Source organism: Sipha flava, unplaced genomic scaffold (assembly GCF_003268045.1).
Source record: "Sipha flava isolate LNK unplaced genomic scaffold, YSA_version1 37_pilon_pilon, whole genome shotgun sequence".
In the NCBI taxonomy this organism is placed as follows: Eukaryota; Metazoa; Arthropoda; class Insecta; order Hemiptera; family Aphididae; genus Sipha; species Sipha flava.
Window position 1 is genome coordinate 805767 of NW_020273087.1, and position 20270 is coordinate 826036.

The 20270-nt window shown below is 30.6% G+C and overlaps 3 protein-coding genes across 3 annotated transcripts in view; 1 reads left to right on the top strand and 2 right to left on the bottom strand.

The window, feature by feature from the left end:
• Positions 1–3166, bottom strand: part of LOC112688220 (glycine-rich cell wall structural protein 1.8-like) — a 3646-nt gene extending 480 nt beyond the window's left edge. Inside the window, exons 1-2 of the mRNA XM_025561318.1 lie at positions 3104–3166; positions 9–300 (exon numbers count right to left, since the gene is read on the bottom strand). Of these exons, the coding sequence (XP_025417103.1) occupies positions 9–300; positions 3104–3166 (355 nt within the window). The remainder of the gene's footprint in view (positions 1–8; positions 301–3103) is intronic.
• Positions 3167–5585: 2419 nt separating this feature from the next.
• On the bottom strand, positions 5586–8921 carry LOC112688221 (proline-rich protein 36-like). Its single transcript, XM_025561319.1, has 5 exons — positions 8871–8921; positions 8446–8791; positions 8377–8393; positions 6521–6604; positions 5586–6443 (listed from the first exon to the last, which is right to left on the bottom strand). The coding sequence occupies exons 1-5, from the start codon at positions 8919–8921 to the stop codon at positions 5586–5588; spliced, it is 1356 nt and encodes a 451-aa protein (XP_025417104.1).
• Positions 8922–9872: 951 nt separating this feature from the next.
• LOC112688222 (vegetative cell wall protein gp1-like) lies at positions 9873–12992 on the top strand. The gene is made up of 3 exons (XM_025561320.1): positions 9873–9884; positions 9939–10033; positions 12233–12992. Exons 1-3 carry the CDS (start codon positions 9873–9875, stop codon positions 12990–12992), a joined length of 867 nt encoding a protein of 288 aa, XP_025417105.1.
• The last annotated feature ends 7278 nt before the right edge of the window (positions 12993–20270 follow it).

Here is a 20270-nt window from a genome sequence, read left to right on the forward strand (position 1 = left end):
TCCACCACCATGTGTCCCAGTTCCACCACCATGTGTTCCACTTCCACCACCATGTGTTCCACTACCTCCTCCATGTTTACCACTACCTCCATGTCCTCCACCATGTGTTCCACTTCCACCACCATGTCCACCACCATGTCCACCACCATGTGTTCCACTTCCACCACCATGTCCACCACCATGTGTTCCACTTCCACCACCATGCTTACCACTACCACCATGTGCACCGCCATGTCTTCCACTTCCACTGCCTTTACCTTTACTACCTTTACCACCTCTATGTCTACCACCACCCCCATGCTTCCCAGGATATTATTAATCATGTATTGGTAACTACTTTACCATATTCCTCCGTTATACATCAATATGATTCCATGTACTCGTCATGTAAGATGAAACGCTCCTTAATTTATTTTATAGTTTTCATAGTTATATAATTGAATTGTACTTCTATATTTTAAAGGCTTATAATGTGTAAAATTTTAAAAAAATTGTATGAATAATATAAAACAGTATTTTTAAAGTTATATTACTATCATACTTAATGTCTTAATGTAGAAGTTTTATGAAATGTTACCTAATAAATTCTTAAAATAAACAAAAATATTTGTTGAGTTATTTTACCACTTGAACTAATATATCAAAAATAAAATTTTATAATTTTCCTTCATTATTTATCAATGAAAGTATTTATTTCATCTTATAGGTTTCTATTACTCATAAGCAGTGTTCGAAAAGAACGTCCTTCGTGGACACATGTTCATGCTTTTACGTTTATATTTGTTGAATGTCACGCGAGCGCTCGCTTTTTTCAAAGAAATTTAAAGGTGGAAGAAATAAATTAAGGATGAATCAAATTTAAAAACAAAATTTTCTCCCATGGTAAAAAAAAACTATAACTGTTTTATGAGAGGTATTGGTTTAACGGATATATATATAGATCGTTGAACAATATTGATCGGGAATAAAATAAATGATGGTTGAGAATAATCTGGAGACTCCTTGATATCACATTTGTGAATGAATACGTGTGAGATGTTCGGTGACATGGATGTTTGAATGTACGACGATCCATCGCACGTGGTGTTATGTCAAAACGCAATTTACCATCAAGTAGATCAGTTATTTTGATCAGCTCTAAAAAAAAATTACGTTTCTCTGCGCATTTGCACGTTTTTTTGTTAACAATACGCTATTGTTTTTATTATTATTGTTATTTTTTTTATTTTTTTATACCTCTCCCATGTTTTTATTTTTTTAGTATGTTCACCGTTACTTCAGCTCGTTATCATCAGTTAATATATCGGGCCAAACACTCGTTGTTTTTTTCCTTTATTATAGTGACATCCCTTCTCATTACGGTTTTCTTTTTCGAATCTCGAGAAACATTTTAAGGATTTCCGATATTACCATTGTATACTACTATTTAATTGTAACGCGACATCAGACGCAGTATTCGAGAACACAAATTTGTTCGTCGGCAAAAAATATTATCAAATTCAAACGGTACCGTACAGTAGTATCGTCGGCTAAAGGTGGATTGTTGCATTTTTTTGAAAAAAATAAAACGTGACGATTAAAATTCTGAATTAAAAATACATTTTCAACATACTTGAAGGATGTTTTCAAACCTCTAGTGTTCGTTGTCACTTTTTTATCAGTTGATGAACAAAGACGTGTTTTCCGTACGTCAACTATAGTGATGTTTAATCGAATAACACTATACGTGATCCGACACGAATAACGTATACCTACAACACAGATATTGATTGTTTCTATGTGAAATATAAATGATTCAACTCGGTAAGACTATATAACTGAAGGGCAGTTAGAATGCATTGCAATAGAAACTACTTTTAAGAATGATAATTAACACATAATTTGCACAAGGTACACAAATTTTTTCAAAACAACTATTCGGACCGTATACATTATAGGCTCGATTGAACAGATTTTTGATCACAACGTACATGTATCAGCATGCACATGATATGTAAAAAGTTCGATCGAAACATATTTCGACTGATATACTCTGCCAATATTGTAACAACAACGATCTCTATTCGTTTGTAGGGTTATGTGGTTTACCAAATGAGCAGATTATCAGTCTTGTAAAATACTTGAATAAAAGTATTCAAATACATTTTAAGTACTCAAATACTACATGAAATGCATATGTATATTTTAAATGTATATGTAATTAAAAACAAAAATACTGTTTTTAAATAATTTTTTCCTCTTACTTTATGTATAAGGACGTCAAATTTTTATAAAATAATACAAATTGTCCAACATTTTTATTTATAAATCATTATTATTTTCATCTCCGTTGTTCTGATATTTATACTATCGTTTTATATTATCTTGATAATAAATAACAATAGCTACTATGCCACATTTATTAAATAACTAATGACTGTATAATGTATACATTAAGTACATTGTTGTCTAAGTTATAGTATTTGATGGTACATACACCAGACCAAAAAAAAATGCTTCATTCCTATTCGAATTAATTTAAGTATAACTAGATAGCGCTCAAACAAAAAATTAATTCAATTTACTAATGATTAAATTTATTTATAAAGTCATTAAGGTAAAAATGTACAACACATTTAAAAAAAAAGTATTTTTATTTGTACTTGAATACACTAGGAATCCAACAGGCTGAACGATTTTTATAATTTTTGTTTTTTTTTACACGATTAAATTAAAATATTTTGATGAATAATTTTAGGAACAAAATACACAAAAATATTAAATATTTTATCTACACTTTAAAAAAAGTGAAATTTTCACTATGGAAATAATAATAAATCATGTTATACATTTTATAGTTCCAACTAACAACATCAAGTACGAATAACATACAATACAGTAACAATACAATAAATAATAATAATAAATATAATAAATAATAATGAAAATAAATTATAACAATAATTTGAATAACAACGTCTTAGCCTTTTTGCTTTGAAGACGGTCATCGAACGTGCGCCCAATTCACGCGTATAGTCTTAGCACACATAAATGTGCTCCGAACCGATAATGAGACAAAATGTTAACATATAAAGACTTTTTTGGACTAACACATTTTCCAAACCATGTCTTTACTATATTCATTCCAAAACCTCTCAAATCCACGTCCTAATTTACCATCAATCATAGCCCTACACTCTTCAAAACCTCACACTTCCAGACAAGACCACATTTCACAAAACAAACGAACAACTATACATAACAGCTCAATAATTTTACTAACCTCGTAATTCGACTTCTGAATCTTCAGCTACTGTACGGCTCAAAATATAAATTAAGTTTCTACTATAGGTAGTTGGTTACCGTTTTTTTCCTCGGCAGGCGACATCGACTAACAATTATCTCAGAGCAAGCCACCAAATATAAAATTACGAATAATATTAATATTAATATAATAATGTTATTTTATTACACACAGTAGATACACAATACGAGTATACATGTACGTACATGTTGAATTTGTTTACAAATATTTTATCGACTACTGAAAATATTACAGATCGAGGTACACGTTGTAGGTACAAATTCATTAGATCATTAGGTACGCTTTTTGAAGTGCACGGATTATATAGTGAAATTTTTATTTGAAAATGCTCAAAAATAAAGTTAATAAATTGAAAAAAAAACGTATTTTATGATAATTTTTTTTTTTTTTTTTTATTTTGTTTCATCTTAAATAATTGTAACTGGCCACATTAAATATCTTCGTGAATTGGGCATCACTGGTATACTTTCACAAGTGATTCTATCCTCTTCAGAATCTCGTACCTCCACAGATAAGATCACAATTGACCAAACATGTGAAAAGCTACCGTACGACTCCAAATAACCAACGAGTTACTCCTTTTGTAAAGTGGTTTCCGACGATTGTAGCTCTCTTGTATCACAAACCTTGCCATTCAAATATTGAATTACCAGTTACCTCACATAATATAAATTGCCATAGTTTTTGATTAATTTTCACGTTGATAATATCGTGTATACCTCTTACCCAGCCCCAACGAATGAACCTCGCACTTCCAATATAACCAGAATTGTCGCGACTAACGAACACAATTTCGCAAAACAAAATAATAGCTACGGTGGTAATCGACAAGTTGACGGTTGCTCTGTAACATCGTATTTATATTATATAACCTCGCGATTCGACTGCCCAATCTTCAGCTACCTTACGGCTCCAAATATGAATTGAGTTTCACCTTTAGACATTTGGTTACCAACGAATGTAGCTCTGTAGTATCTTGAAACTCCTAAAGGTCGAGAACATCGAATTATAACCCATCACTCGAGACAGTGGCGTAAATTGGATCCAATTTTTGGTAGTGCAGAGGCATATTTTCAACTTATAATTTTCAACACACCAATCTTCTAATTTCCTAAATAAAATTCTTCCCAATAAACTATATATTTTCCCATATATTTCTTTAAATAACAAATAAATTTTGAACTATTTTAGCATTTAAACTTTTATTATTATAATATTAATAAAAAAAAAAATCAAATTTTGTTTTTAGTATGCTGGTTTTCTTGGCTCTTGAAAATAATATTATAGGTATACAATTTTCAATGATTTTCTGGTGGTGCAAAACATGTTTGCACCACCACATTTTAGATTTAGTTTACGCCACTGACTTGAGATGTATAAGGTCAAAGAGTTCGTACTCTTGCCACGTCATGAACACCATGTGTAGCTCTACCCCTCCTCTCTACGCCAAAAAAAAAAAAAATCTTCAAACTTTAGGATGCAACAACTGTATCTCTCTAGAACTCCTACCTCGTAAACTCTCTACCAGGGATTTCCATCTATCAAAAAAGTCATTATAAGTATTAAATTCTCGTCTCACGCGTTAGCCCACTGATTTTCAGTGTTGCGGTCAAATACTCGATCTGCCGAATTTTGCCTTTGTTTTTAATATTATTATTTAACTTAACTGCCCCTGTTGGGTTTGCATTTTTTATTGAGTATTCGGTAGATTGAAATTGTAACCACATGGCATCATTGTTGTGAAAATCCTAGGCGGTCACACATCCAGCAATTAATAATTGGGCGCAACTTAACTAAAACGTTGGAAAACTACTGTGGCTGTTATTTACGCCACACCAAGCTCATTATTTTATTCTACTCGTAAATCTGTTTTATTGCAAATATATTTTTCCTTCTGAGTTATTGATAAGTTGTACAGAACATTTTTTTTATCGACTATCAATGAATTAAACGTTTAGCGCCAAGATTAAAATATGTTTTCTTAGTTAAACCATTTGGTACTTTGACGCACAAACGAGTGAACCTAGTATGAATAATACGCTTTAACCGGACTTGGACGCAGTATTCATAAATGGCTGAACATCAATCAATCAACGAACAAAAAGAAAATCTAAATATAATTCGATCTGATACGCGTGGAAAATTTTCGATATCATTCGATTAGAAGAGAAAAAAAACGGATTTTTTTTTTTTTTTTAAAAAAGTATCACAATTTATCTTCTAGTCTCGGCGTACAACACACAGCGGTTTCAGAACATAATCAAAACGGAGTTTTTTCAAATCAAAGTTTTTTATTCGTTTGGAAGTACTGGGCCGGCGACATGCCGGGCGGCAAGGCGTACACTTTGGGCAACTCCGCCGGCTGGTAACAGGTGTACGGCGAACGTTTGCCGTCGACGTTAGAGAACGGCCTCTGCGAGAATTTCGACGGGTGCGTGGTGAAATATATGTTGGGCGCTTGGGGCGGGGGCAGGACGATCGGTGCCGGGGCCGGGTCGGCGTTGGCGCGGTCGTCGATCGTTATCGGCCCGGGTCGGCCGTACGGCATGATCGCCGGAGGCGGCGGCGGGTACGGCTGCGGGATGGAGATGACGATGGACGGCGGCGGTCCGGCCGGCACGACGATCGGTGGCGGTCTGCTGGGCCGCTTCGGCAGGCTGACGTACATGGGACCGGGGGCCGGTCCGGGGACGATGACCTGGGCCGGCGGGGGCGGTAGCGGGGGCATGTTGGCGAAGGCCGTGGTGGGCGGCGACCCGGGTGGTGGCAGTAGACCGGACGCGGAGAACGTTCTCAGCAGCGGGAACAGCGTCGCGGGCGGCATGGTGGAGATCGACGATGGGGCGGCCGACGACGCGGCGGCGAGCAGCACGAGCACCGCGACCGGCGACAGCGCGTCCAGGGCGGGCGGCGACGACGCGATCGCCTTCAACAGGGCCTGGAGCGTGGCGGGCGGCACGCCGTCGAACAGCTGCGGCGTCGCGGACAACGCGTTCACGACAGACACCAGCGCCGGGGGCGGCAGCGCAGCCAGGGTGGACGGCGACGACGAGCGCAGGGCGGCCAGCAGCGCGGAACCGCCCGGATCGGCGCCCTCCGCCCGGGTACAGGGCACCTCGGCAGCGACTGCATCAGAACCCTAGAACCAGCGGCAAATCGAATGAGCACACGAGACACACGTCAACAACGAACGGGGGAACCGAGCGTGCGCAGTACCTCGGGTTTCAGGCAGTACAACATCAAGCAGGAAACCGCGGTCAGCCACTTCATCCCAAGACTGGACTGGATAACGCGTTTAATCTTAATGTGCCCGTGACAGTATTATCGCCTCCATATATATACCATCGCCGACAGAACTCGGTCGACCCAACGCGGCCGATAAGCGATAAACGGATTGCCGCGGGTCCGTCGTACGTGTCACAACCGTAAACGAGGCAGATACGATTCGGTACTCGAACATCACTGCGCAGAACAGACGATACGGCCGAATCGACTTGTCACAACAACACTCTGTGTGTCCTCCCGTCAAAAGCAACAATGTTTACGTTAGATTAAAACCGTTTACGAACCGTTTACGAATTTCCAACGTTCTGGCCCATTGATTCGGTTTGATTTTGAATCGATTGGATATCAGACGTGCACTTGACGAAACAAAACAAAACATGAAACGAACTTAAATACGAAACGTTTTATTTTGAAACAATTTGCTAGTGATGGACGGCGAATAATCGTCGTACGTTGCATTATTGCGGTTTCAAGGATGGTTATAATCGGTGTTGATATTTATTTGTCATTGTGAATACGGTTACTCTTCATAAATTAACGATAAAAATCGAAATATAAATAATAATATGTTAATTATAAATACATAACAATGAATCGAACATTTTTTTTTTTTTTTTTCAACGATAGTTAAACTATAATATCGTGTTTTGCATTTTACATAATGAAATATAACTTTTGTAACCTATAAGTTCAAATTTTCTGGCTAAATTATTTTATTCTGCAACGAATGTCTCAACTCGAATAAATATATAATTTACAGATCGTAATTTAAAATATCACTCGGTTAGGCTTAGAACTTTTATTTTAAAAAATATTCGTTTAATGAACATTTATCATAGAAATAAAATGGTAAATGTAGTTAATAATTTAAATTGGTCTAACTGTTTTTATGTGATTGAGTTCAGTATGTTTTTTTTTTTCGATTATTAATTAATAATTATGCATTGTACCATTACGTACAGGTATATAATCCATTCTTAAAATACTATTTAAAGTTAAATTTCAATACAAATAAGACATTCTTCTATAACAATAAAATTGTAGAAATAATGCATCATCCACGAGACATGGACCATGGTTATACTAATAACTTATAACACATAAATATCGATATGGTTATGTGATTTTATCATGGTAATTTTGAATATTTATACTTAGTGTTTGGATTCAATAATTAATTGTTTATTTAGTTAAAGATAATATAACTCAATTCTTTATGTTTTGAATTTAATATAATATTAGTAAATAATGTTAATATTAAAAATATTCATGGTTAAACAACTAAAATATTTTTATTTTTTATAATAATATTTTACTCGAATATGAGAAATACTTTCTTATAAAATATCAATCACGTTCAAAATGAAAAACCCATTATTTTATTACAATTATTGTTAATATATTAAAAATATTGAATATCCACATGTACTTGAACAGTTTAACTTTTAAAAATATTTTTGTTGACCTTCAATAACTTCCTTAAAATAACGTTAAAACACTTATTAGCAGATAAAATATAAACTGTATTTATTTCACAAAATTAAATTACATTTATAAATCATTAGTTCTACATACATCATGTTTTTTTTGTTTTCTGTACATTAATAAATAAAGATATTTTTAGCTAAATATGTTGGTAATGACTCAGTGTAAGTCATATAAACAACTAAATTACGAGATATATAAACGTAACAGTCAGAACTGATATCAGTCCAAGTTTTTATGAATATAATCTGCAAGGCAAAACCTTGCGGAGACTTTATTTTCATCAGTGATATATTTCATACTACATGAAGATCAGCATCTTAAATTAAATCAGCCGGTTAGGTTGGTTAAAAGAACACTGTCAAACAAACCTGGTATACTGTTAACAACACCTGATAAGGCTTCAAATAAACCTGGTACGCCGCTGATCAGACCTGGTAGGCCGTTTAACAGATCTGGTACGCTGCTGATCAGATCTGGTACACCACTGATCAGACCTGGTACGCCACTGATCAGACCTGGTAGGCCGCTTAACAGATCTGGTACGCCGCAGTTCAGACCTGGTATGCCGCTGATTAATCCCGGTCCGCTTTTCACTGGGACAGATGGCACAGAACTTATTGCATTATCAATGTCGACAGATGCGAGTCCTAGTAAATCTTGTGGTGAAAGACAACCATACGTTGCTGGTACACTGTCCGAACTCAGTGACGCCGCCTAGTCGATAAAAAAATAAAATCTTAGTTTATGCAAGTATTACATTTACATGTATCAGCTTTAAATTGTTATTGCTTACCTTTGCCAAACTACCCATTGCTAACACTACTAAGGTTCTTATAATGGCCATTGTATAGTTAAAATTAAACTTCAACGGTTAAAGTGTTCAAGACACACATTCAGTTAGACTTTTATATTAGAGTATTTCATATTTTATTTACCCTAACCTTCTATCTACATTTTGTTTACATTAAAAATTATAGATTGGTATAAATATATATTATCATTATGAACCAACGAACAACAATATACTGATCCAGTATCAATTACAAACAAACGAACATTTTCATTGATAAGTTGAATCGATTATATTTTACATTTTAAATTAAATCATGCTATCACCAATATTTCGCCATTACCAAGTCTTATACTTATTATTAAACTAAAAAATTATGATCAAAAATACTAATTTTTCTTATTCTTCTCAAATCTTAGAAAAAGATAACATTAACTCACTGTTCCGAAAATATATATATTAAACACTATAGACATAAAATAATATAGTTAGAATAGTATTTATTCGAACAAATTATCTCTGTAATGTATATATTTTAATTTTAATTTTATAATTTTATATATTTATACATATTACTATTGAAATCAAGAGTCCATGTAAAATTACAATTTAAATTTTTATAATTAGTTGTATTATTTTTTTTTTAAACCTTTAAAAATAAAACTACGATGAATTAAGTTCAACCATTTTAACATAAAACAAAAATTCGTCTGAGAATCATAATTGTAATGCTGTTAAGAAAAAAATACAAACCATATATTTTACAGAAATAATAACCTATATCATATAGATTATTTAACATATAGGTTATTATCTCCTAACCTAACCATGTACCATATAGGCTATATGGTACATGGTATATTTATATTTTGTATGTACTTTTTGCTACTTTTTGTGTTTTTTGTAATGTTAACTGACAAAATAATCATATTTTTTTGAACAATTTTAATAAACAATTTTACTATACTGTTATTGCTCAAATTTTAAATAAACGGTACGATTATAATGACGTTCCAAGTATCTTAAAGATTCATTTTGTACATTTTAACTAATGTTTATGATTGGTTTAAGAACTTGAATATGGATTTGCGGGTGAAGGGAGAAAGTAGTGTGGCTAGATTTGTTTGTATTAATTTTTATTTTCCAAATTGTAAACCAATTTTGAAGTAAGTTGAGGTAATGTTGGAGTTTGAAACTTGCACTGCGGGGTCAGGATTGGAGGCTGAAATACTAGTATCGTCGGCATAAGTGTTGAAGATAATGAAGTAGGATGTTTAGTATATCTGCAGTGTAAATTAAATAAAAAAGAGGAGAGAGGTCACTGCCTTGTGGTACACCTGCGTTTATACTCAATTGGTTTGAAATTGAATTATTTATATTTATTTGCAAAGAACGGTACTTGAGATAGGATTTGAGAATTAAATAATATGAGTTTGGAAATTTTGTTTTAAGATTGTGGAGAAGTCCATCATGCCATACTTTGTCGAACGCTTAAGCGACGTCAAAGAAGATACCCGAGCAGTATTTTTCTTGTTTGAGGGAGGATGATATGATATCGGTGAGATGGTGTAGAGGGTAAATAGTAGAGAGATTTACTCGGGAGCTAAACGGGGAGTTGGGAATGATTTTGTTTATTTCGGAAATGTTTTGAAGACGTTTTAATAGAAGTTTGTTAAATAGTTTTCCAAGGGTTGGAAGGAGGCTGATTGGACGATATGAAGATGTAGTATTTTTGGGTTTGCCTGGTTTGGGTACTAATATGATTGTTGAAAATTTTTAAATTCCCGTATAAGACACTTTCCCGCTTCAGATGCCCTAGTGAGGTTGTCCCTTAAAGAGCATCTTATGCGAGTTTTACTGTACTGAATTAATACTTTGTTTAAAAATTATTATTTATAATACATACTTGTATTGTGATATCATAAATTGTATAATATATTATCGATAAATTAATTTTGTACGGAGACTGATTCAATTATCTTCACGGAACATGTAAGTAAAATACGTAGGTAATTTTTATTAATTAAACATAAAATTATTATATAAAATCTGATAGAAACATAGATATTAGACCATGACAGATTCAATAAGAAAGTAGGTATGTATAGGTTATATGTCTCTTATCGGTTTGTCCCTAATAAACTATGTTAAATTGCATAAAACGAATACATTCGTTTGGGAATATGCGTATTTGTCCCCATTAAGCAGATGTCCCCTTTATTATGCGATTTCCCCATTAAGACTGACAGTGATCTATAAATTAAAACAGGGGTATGATTTTTTTTTTTTTAATTTCTAATATACGGTATAACATTATTAATTGAAAATTAGAACACTTGTACATGGAAAATAATTAAATTAAATGATTAAAAAATTTAAATGATAGAGCTTTTACAAACTCAAATCTATTAATTTTTTAACACTAAATATTGTGTACTAATACTTGTATAATGTTTTTTTATAGAACCCAATCAGTTATTTATCATTATAGTAAATATTAACTGGTACTCAACTCGGATACGCCTCTTCAAAGATACATTTTATTGGAAAATATCTAAAGTAATTATATTATCTTTATTCAGAACGTAGGTAACTGCATTTTAATAAGATTATAATCTTCCGGTTATAGTATTGAAATTAAAGTGTCTCCAAATAAACATTGGAACGAATTGTAATCAATTGTCATTGGATAACAACTGGTCATGTTTTCAATAACAAAAATAAGTAATTTATCTATTTTATCTCTCAATAAACATCTACTTTACATACTGATTGCAACTTTGTAATCATTTTAAAGAAACGTGGAAGTGTTTGAAAACAAAAAATATTACTAGTATAAAAGCAATACTGTAATGTCTCATTAGTATTATTACTTGTCTCGTCTTCATCTCAGCAAACATGAATACTTTTGGAATCGTTGTAGCCTTAGTGGCAGTCTGTTTGGTCAAGGTAAGCTCAGTCATAAATGTTCAATAAAAAAAATGATAAAAATTTAATTTAAATGAAACATTATTAAATTATTAATATTCTTAAATGAATATATAAACAAACAAATAAATAGTTTGCATATAGAAATAAACAAATAAAAGTATAGCCTGAAGTATTATCATAAATATAAAATACGACTGGTTTCGAATTAATAATTTCTTGCGATTAAATTGTTTTCATATTCAGTCACAATTATATTAACTTTATATATACCGGATGATACATTTTTAATTCGAAACCAATCGTACTTTACAAAATATTATAATAAATCAAGCTAAATTTTTATTTATTTATTTATTTATATAAATAAGCTATTTGTTTTATTTGTTTGTATATTGATAAATATAACAAAATTCACATATTTTCTCTATATCAAGGTCGAATGTTCACCGACCTTCTGTGGACTACCACCCCCCATGTGCTGCCCCTGCATTACCACTACCCGCACCTCTTTTACCTCCACCATTAACACCAGCCGCCCTAAGTCCTGAATTATTACGTTTACTGACTCTTCTTCCATCATTATCTCCCGGTCTAACCAGTGCAGCTCCTGCTCTTTCGCTCCCTGGCCCATTGCCCTTTTCGTTGCCCAAACCAGCACCCGCCCCGACTGTTGCCGCAAGTATTGCCGTCCCTGCTCCACCACCGGTAGTCATAGCTCCACCTCCAGCGCTCGGACCGTTAGTAGTCCAATTACCATCAAAAAACTGCAAACTGCCCCCAGTCGTCGTTCCTGCAGGACCAGCGCCTAATTTGGTTGTCAAAGTCAAACAGAGCCCCCCACCTGCTCCGATCATTCTACCCGCAGCCGAACCCGGTCCAATCATCATAAAAGACGGTGATACGATGAAGAAGCCATCCATAACGTTAGCCCCTGCACCGTGTGCACCCAAAATATTCTTCTCGTTACCATCGCCAGCACCTGTTCCACCAGTATTACTGCCACCCGGACCATTGCCCAAAGTGTTCTTCAACCCCGGATGTTTCCTACAACAACCCGACGTCGTTTTGCAATCTCCGGTCGGCTTACCGGAATTATTTTTAATCCCTCCCACTTGCCCATGTCCACCACCGTTATACCCACCATGTCTTCCGGCCAAACTACCTCCACTTTTGGCTAAAGTCCCTTGCTATTAATTACTCAAATCAACTATATTTTACTGTATACCGTTACTTATCGCATACCAATGTTATTTATTACATAAAAAATAAATGTCCTATGAAAAAAAATTATAAATATAAATCACTCGTTGTTGCTAACTACATATTTTGTTTTCTTTTACTTTCATCACTGGCTTTTCCGACGTGTTTTATACATTACTATATTAATATTACATATTAATATATATTAACATATTACTATAATTACATATCGCCTTACTGCCTCCCTCGAAGAGAAATGCCGTTTTTTTTTTTTAAAACAATTTTGTTATATAATTAACACTGCGATAATCGATGAAAGTTTAAAATATTTGGAAAGTCAGACAATTTGTTCTATTTGTTCTCCCTAACAAACGACCGTCTGATGATACAGGTGACACAATATGTATGGACATTTATTTTCAGAGCCGTCTCAGGCTTTTCAGGGGCTCATGGACACCAGGAAATTAAGGGGCATTTTTAGTAGGCCCATAAAAAAGATAAATAAAAACATCAAAAGTTTATTTAGTATGATGACTTTATAAGTTGTTAAACATTATGTACATTTTACAAGAATTGGAATTAGTATATATTGTTACAACTTTCAACAATGAAACTTAAAGTTTATGTTTATCGTGAAGTAAGCAACGATTTTTTTTTTTTAAGATTTCTGATGAGCAAAATCTTTAATTACATCTTTAAATTCCAATTTTTGAAGATAATTTTCTATGAACATAATAGAAAATTTGTGGGCCGTTCTGATAACATTGGCGTTCCTAATTTGGTTTTTATTATTTTCAGTTGTGAAAATGAGTGTATCTCACTGAAATTGGTAACCATAAGGTAAAGGACAATTCTTGTGGCAACTTTGAAGTTGGGGACAATTTTTGCTAATTTATATGTTTTTATTAAATAATGTTAAGCTGAGATACTTAAGTCCACGGATGAGGGTTTTCAAATATTCTCTTAAATTTTAAGTATATCATTCTGAATTTAACTTCTTATTGTTTATGTCTTCATGATAAATATTTACCAATATTTAATTTTTTTTTTCAAATGAACCGTTTCGATTCCGATCGTTGCTTTAAATTTGTATTTATTGTATCGATTATGGGAAGGAACGTTTCTATATGGAATTTTTTTTTACCATTCAACTGCACAGCCTCAGATTCGTGTGCTGTGAATTATATTCATATTATATTATTATGTATTCTGATTCATTAATATGCCGGTACAAATATTATTAAATAAAAATATTTTTTTTCTAATATTCCATGATTGAAGCCTTTAAGTTTAAATATAGATGAAGGCCTATAGGAAAAATCCCGATTTCCCTGAAGGCCTATCCAACCATGATTATCTATAAATATATAAAATAATTACATTTCAATCTCGTATAGTCTTATTGTAAATAAAATAATTGATTAATATTAATTATTATTCAAAAAAAAACTATTTGTTATTCTGTTTTATGAGTATGATTTAAATGGTCTGTAGAAGAACTAGTTTAAAATTTTTCTATGTCACAAAAGAACTACAAATAAAGATGTCATTTTTTATCAAAATGTTATAATGAAACCATATAAATATGATGTTATACAAATATTTTGAGTTCACACGATATGAGTATTTCAAAATGTCAAAATTAAATGAGAAAAAAAAGAAACTACTATATTATTTAGTATAAAAAAAAAACATTATAAATATAATACTCTTATGTATATAATAGTTATAGGTATACTTTCAAAATGTTTAAATAATTTTTATTAACTTTTGTACCGTTGCAATTAGATTAGCTTAATAACTAGTTATTAATAACAATACACACTTAGTTTGTTGGAAACAATTCTGGTTGGACGGAGAAAATTACATTATCATAGATTATTTATAATACTCTAGATCATTTTGATTATGATTAGTATTTTAATGCAATTATACCGAATCGTTATCCAATACTTGCATATTTCGTCAATGTTAAACATAACCATGACTTACAAATCATATATTAATAATTGCCATTTATGAATATTTTATCAATGATGAACTTTCAAATTTAATTTTTTTACTGAATTATAATAGAAAGTTATACAAAATAAAAATAAAAATATCCCTAGCCCATCATTACCCATTATTAACCAACTATTCATCTGTAAACTTCTAGAAATATTCTTGAACAGGAACTGTTGTTTTTTTTTTTTTCAAGCTTTATCTATAATCCAAAAAAACTCAATTCAAATGTTTATCAACAATAAAATACACACAAATTGCAATTCTTTATCGTTCATAATTTTTGTTAATATTAACGGGAAAAGATAAATTCATCAACAACTAATAAGCTGACAATCCAAAAGGGCCAACAATTAGAAGGCTGACAACCAATGGCCGGTCGTGAAAATATATTTTATATAATTCTAACATTAGAATTCATCTATACCACTGTAAAAATTAACGAAACGATGGACAATACAAAAAATCAATAACTTAAAATTAAGATCATGGTTATTATTAACCGGGGGGGGGGGGGTTAAGGGGTTGTAACCCCCCGAAATTTTCTCCGATATCTAAGTCAAAATTTACAAATTTTACAAGTTTGAAATATGAAGAGCTAGTATTATTGATTATAGAATACGAGTTAATCTATTCTCGTAGTCTATTCTATTATCAATGCTATTATTTAAGTCAAAATATATTAAGGATTTGTATAATTTTGTTAATTGTAAAATGTGTTATATTTTTACTTTTCTATCAAAATCTTGCATCATATGATTTAATTTAATTTAAATTTATATATGATTAGATATATTAGGAATATTATGAGTTATTCTTCCAAATATTGTGATCAATTTTATTTATCTAGAGATACCATTATGAAAGATAACCAATCTTTCAGTTGTATCTTCTTTAGGTACACAGTTTCAAGACGTAAATACTCGTAATAATAATACTGTCTTGTAATATTTTTCGCAATGTGTCACATTTTTTTTTTTTTTTACGAACTCAACACAGTAAGAAGCACATACATCGAGAGTTGTTTAGAGTTTAAATGTTAACTTCTGTTATTTTGTCTGTGAAATACGTGTACTAGTTCTAATTTGCTTAACTGTTATCTAACAACTCAATAAATTCATATTTGAAAAAATTCGTTGATGTAAAAGAGATCATGGGGTACTTTATCACTTTTGATGGGCAGCGCTTTCCAAAAATTAATTAAAGACAAAAACAATTTTAATTTGAACAAAAACTATAACATCATCACTTGTTGCATGAAAACAAACTTGATACTCTAATAGAAAATGGCCTAGCTGTAAACTCCAACTGCTGATAAGTTTTTTAGTAAGTAATTATTTTTGAACCCCGTATTTTTATAGAAATCTATATTTCAAGGAACATTTTAATTGATCAAAATAAATATGAAGGCAATCGCTTTATTCTATAATTTATGTTTATGTCTGTCCTTTAGTTATATGATTTTCTTATAATAGGAGTATACAATATAGAATTACGAATATGAAGATATTGAGGTTCTATACAAACTTTATGATTTTTATTTATTTTCTTGAATAGTAGCCTTTAATTATTATTTAAATTAAAAAAAAAAAAAACAATCACCGACTAAACTAACTTAATAATTGAATAAAATAATTGTAGGTAATTTATATAACTTTCGGTATTTTTATTTTTATACCAAACAAAACAGAGTTATAATAATCACATTACAGCATATATCCCTTCGTTTATAATTTTTATCTATATTCAAAAGAAACTTATTATGTTACGATTTCATAATTATCACTTCAATCAAGTATATCAATTACCCATTATTATTTGTTACAACTATGAAGTTATAGAATTAAGTTAGAAAGCTATATGAAAAGCTGTTTTTTTGTAAAAATACATTATATATTACCATTATAATTATCAAATATTTTTTCCTTATTTTATAAACATTTAATTTATTTTTATACTCAAAAAATGTTTAAAGATATAAAATAAATAATTATTTATGATTTTAGTTGATTTAATCATTGATATATTATAATAAAACTTTACTTACGAAATATTAGCTAAATAATGCATTTGATTAAAATTTCATATTATATTTTAAAACTGAACATACTAAATAATTACCTAGTCTTCACATTGTCCTTACTATATTTATGTTTTTTTCTGATCGAAGTAAACTTTATTCCAGGAATAATAACCATTACATAACATAATGTATTATAAAATCTTGATGTTATGTACTTACAATATTTTTATTTTTTTTAATTTAATACGAATTTCGTACTGTATAAACAATAACAAAACAATAGTAAAATGAATCATTAGATATATTAATTTGTCAATAATTCCGTCAACAATATTGAACATAGATATCTCACTGTGTACTTATCGTTTTAGATTTACAAACTTGGAAATTTTAACTATAAGAGCATGTCAAATACCAGAACGTGGGCATTCACCTACGGCAATTAAAAATATTTCATACAGTAAAATGACGCGATTATCAGTGTTGGCGTACGCAGTTTTGTTGCTGTTTGGACTAAAGGTAAGCATTATTCATATCAATATAGTTGGTATAATAATAATAAATTCCTATGATTAAGTCCAGAATTTCGATTAACTATTTTAACTAGATATTGTTACATACTTATATACCGTATTGTTATCACTTTATCGTGTATACGGATTAAATCTTGAAATTGCTACAGTAGATTAAAAATCATAAATTACACTTAAAAAATAGAATATAAAAAATAATATTATTTTTAACTATTAAAATGAATTTAAACAGTTTTTATAAACACATATGTTTTCAATCAAATATTTTAATTGACATTCTTCGCAAGAATTAATTTCTACCAATTTCAATCAAACTCGCAATATGCATAATGTTATTAGTTTTATAAAATGTTTTCATCCATATCAATTTGTCTATAATCATTGTCACTTTTACGCTATCAATTTACTATAAATTACACGACCAACGAGTGTGTGTGCTCCAAATCCCAATAATTTGCATTTCTGGTTAGGTTAGTAATACAATCGTACATCGTAATTATTTTAAGTAACTAATATGTGTATTATTTTTGACATTTGCTATGTATGTTTTATCACTGGGGGTAATGCTACTGGTAATGCTAAGCTGTTGTCCGAAAAGTTATGCTGGATGTCACACTCATTGAAGAAAAGTACACACAAGTAAAATACACCGTTTCCTCAAAAGCGATTTGATTGTCATAGTAAAGTTTGCGTAAATATTTTAATAAATGCAGAACCTGATAATACTATGACTTTGACTTCACATTTTCGTTAAGGATATTTTATGACAACCAAGTCATTGTTAAAGAAACCGTAAATTTCACTCGATGGTAATGAGTGCAAAATCATGTGAGGCATGTTCCGATGTGTCCGTGTATAGTGTAAGCGTAGATACTTGACGACGGCGAGTGTGATCGGCATGATGTATCGAATTATACATATGCACATATTTGTATAAAAACTAGAACTGATGTATTTTTACCAATATAGATTTAAATTAAATCACTTAGAGCGAGAACATTGAGTATTATTGTAAGAAACGTTAGTTGTTTTATTGTGTATTTAATCATAATATTGATATAACTCATATCTGTATAAATACGAGGTTCATATTATCGTCACGTACAGATTCAAGAAATATCTTTTTGTGTTTGAAATCAATAAGTTCTGAATTATTATAACCCAAATATTATTGTTGAAGTTCCAATCAGAATACATTTCGCAATATTACGACGGATTTATAATAATAATAAGTGTAAGTTATCTCTGCCTTTATATTTGATAGTCTTAAATTGTAATTTAATATTAATTTGCATTACATAGTATTTAAATAAAATTACAAAAAGAATAAAACAATAAACGATTTTAGTAATTTAAACAACATTTATGTTGTTTGTATGGTAAACTATTGCAAATTAATACCCTCGTAAGTATGATACAATGACTAAATATCTATATTATGCTGTGGAGACCTTTTCAGTTTCAAGAGTATCCACATCAAAGTTTGATAAAAATTAAATATCAATTTTTCTATGTTATCATTAACGATGAATTTAATACCTAAGGTCATCAGGAATATCAAAAAATATTTATACATATTTACAATATTTTTGCACTTCTCAATATACACGGTGTTAAATTTTAAATTGTACCTACTATAATTTAAAATATTTAAATATGAAATTTTATTTTATTTACCAATCTATCATTGAATATTTTTATTTCTTATATTTTCTTTAATAGATTTTTGTAACTATTAAATTTTTATGAAATATTGGTCTCTTATTATTTTATAATTACATATTATTATTATTTGTTATAAAAATTAATTCCAAGTCCAAGAAGATAGGCGAAAAAAAATTAAGTGAAATAAATATTTATGTTTGTTGAAAACCATTTTGATTATTTTTATATTGACCGCATAGTATAATAAAATCTTATGTACAAAAAAATATAACAAAAGCTCATAAAAATAATAAAATCATAATTGTTTATTTAATTTATTTCTGTATGATATTTTATTTGTATTTTATAACAAAATACAGTGGAGCGTCAATTATTCGCACTACAACATTTTTGAGTACAAATTTATTTTTAGTTTAATTTAATTTAGTTTTTATCATTCGTTATGTTATATCGTGTACTATAATGTTATATTATATATAAATACAGGTTAGGTTAGGTTAGGTTAGGTTAGGTTAAACAATTTTTTATATTATGTATGAATATTATATTGAGTATTATATCTAGTAAATTAGTTTATAAACTTTATATTACAATTTTCAATGGTTGTTTAATTATCCACACAAATCGATTATTTGCATCCCCTTCGGTCCTAATTAGTGCAGATAATCGACGCTCCACTGTAAGTAAAATCATGTAAATATATACTCATACTTAATAATAATACAATTTTGTTTTAGTGTTATTAATACAAGTATTTTACAGTATTTTGTAAGCTTTATTTTTTTGATTACCATATTGACTTTTCAATTAAATAAATTACAAAATTGAAATTATACAACAATGTACAATTACGTATATTTACCCTACATGATATTTATTATTGATTTTAGTATTATATAAAATCAAGTTTTTAATTCAGTATTAATATTTATAATAATACTTCAATTTTAATATTTTATTAATACACTAATCATACTTCTATAATAAATTCTAAATCAACTAAAATAGTAGTTTTTTTGTTTTTTTATAATCATATTGAATATCTAA

Coding starts and splice junctions, on each gene's coding strand:
- LOC112688221 (XM_025561319.1), bottom strand. CDS start 8,921: ATGGCCATTATAAGAACCTTAGTAGTGTTAGCAATGGGTAGTTTGGCA. Junction 8,792..8,870: donor CAATGGGTAGTTTGGCAAAG/GTAAGCAATAAC, acceptor TTTATCGACTAG/GCGGCGTCACTGAGTTCGGA. Junction 6,444..6,520: donor TGTACTGCCTGAAACCCGAG/GTACTGCGCACG, acceptor CGCTGGTTCTAG/GGTTCTGATGCAGTCGCTGC.
- LOC112688222 (XM_025561320.1), top strand. Junction 10,034..12,232: donor AATTGTAAACCAATTTTGAA/GTAAGTTGAGGT, acceptor CTCTATATCAAG/GTCGAATGTTCACCGACCTT.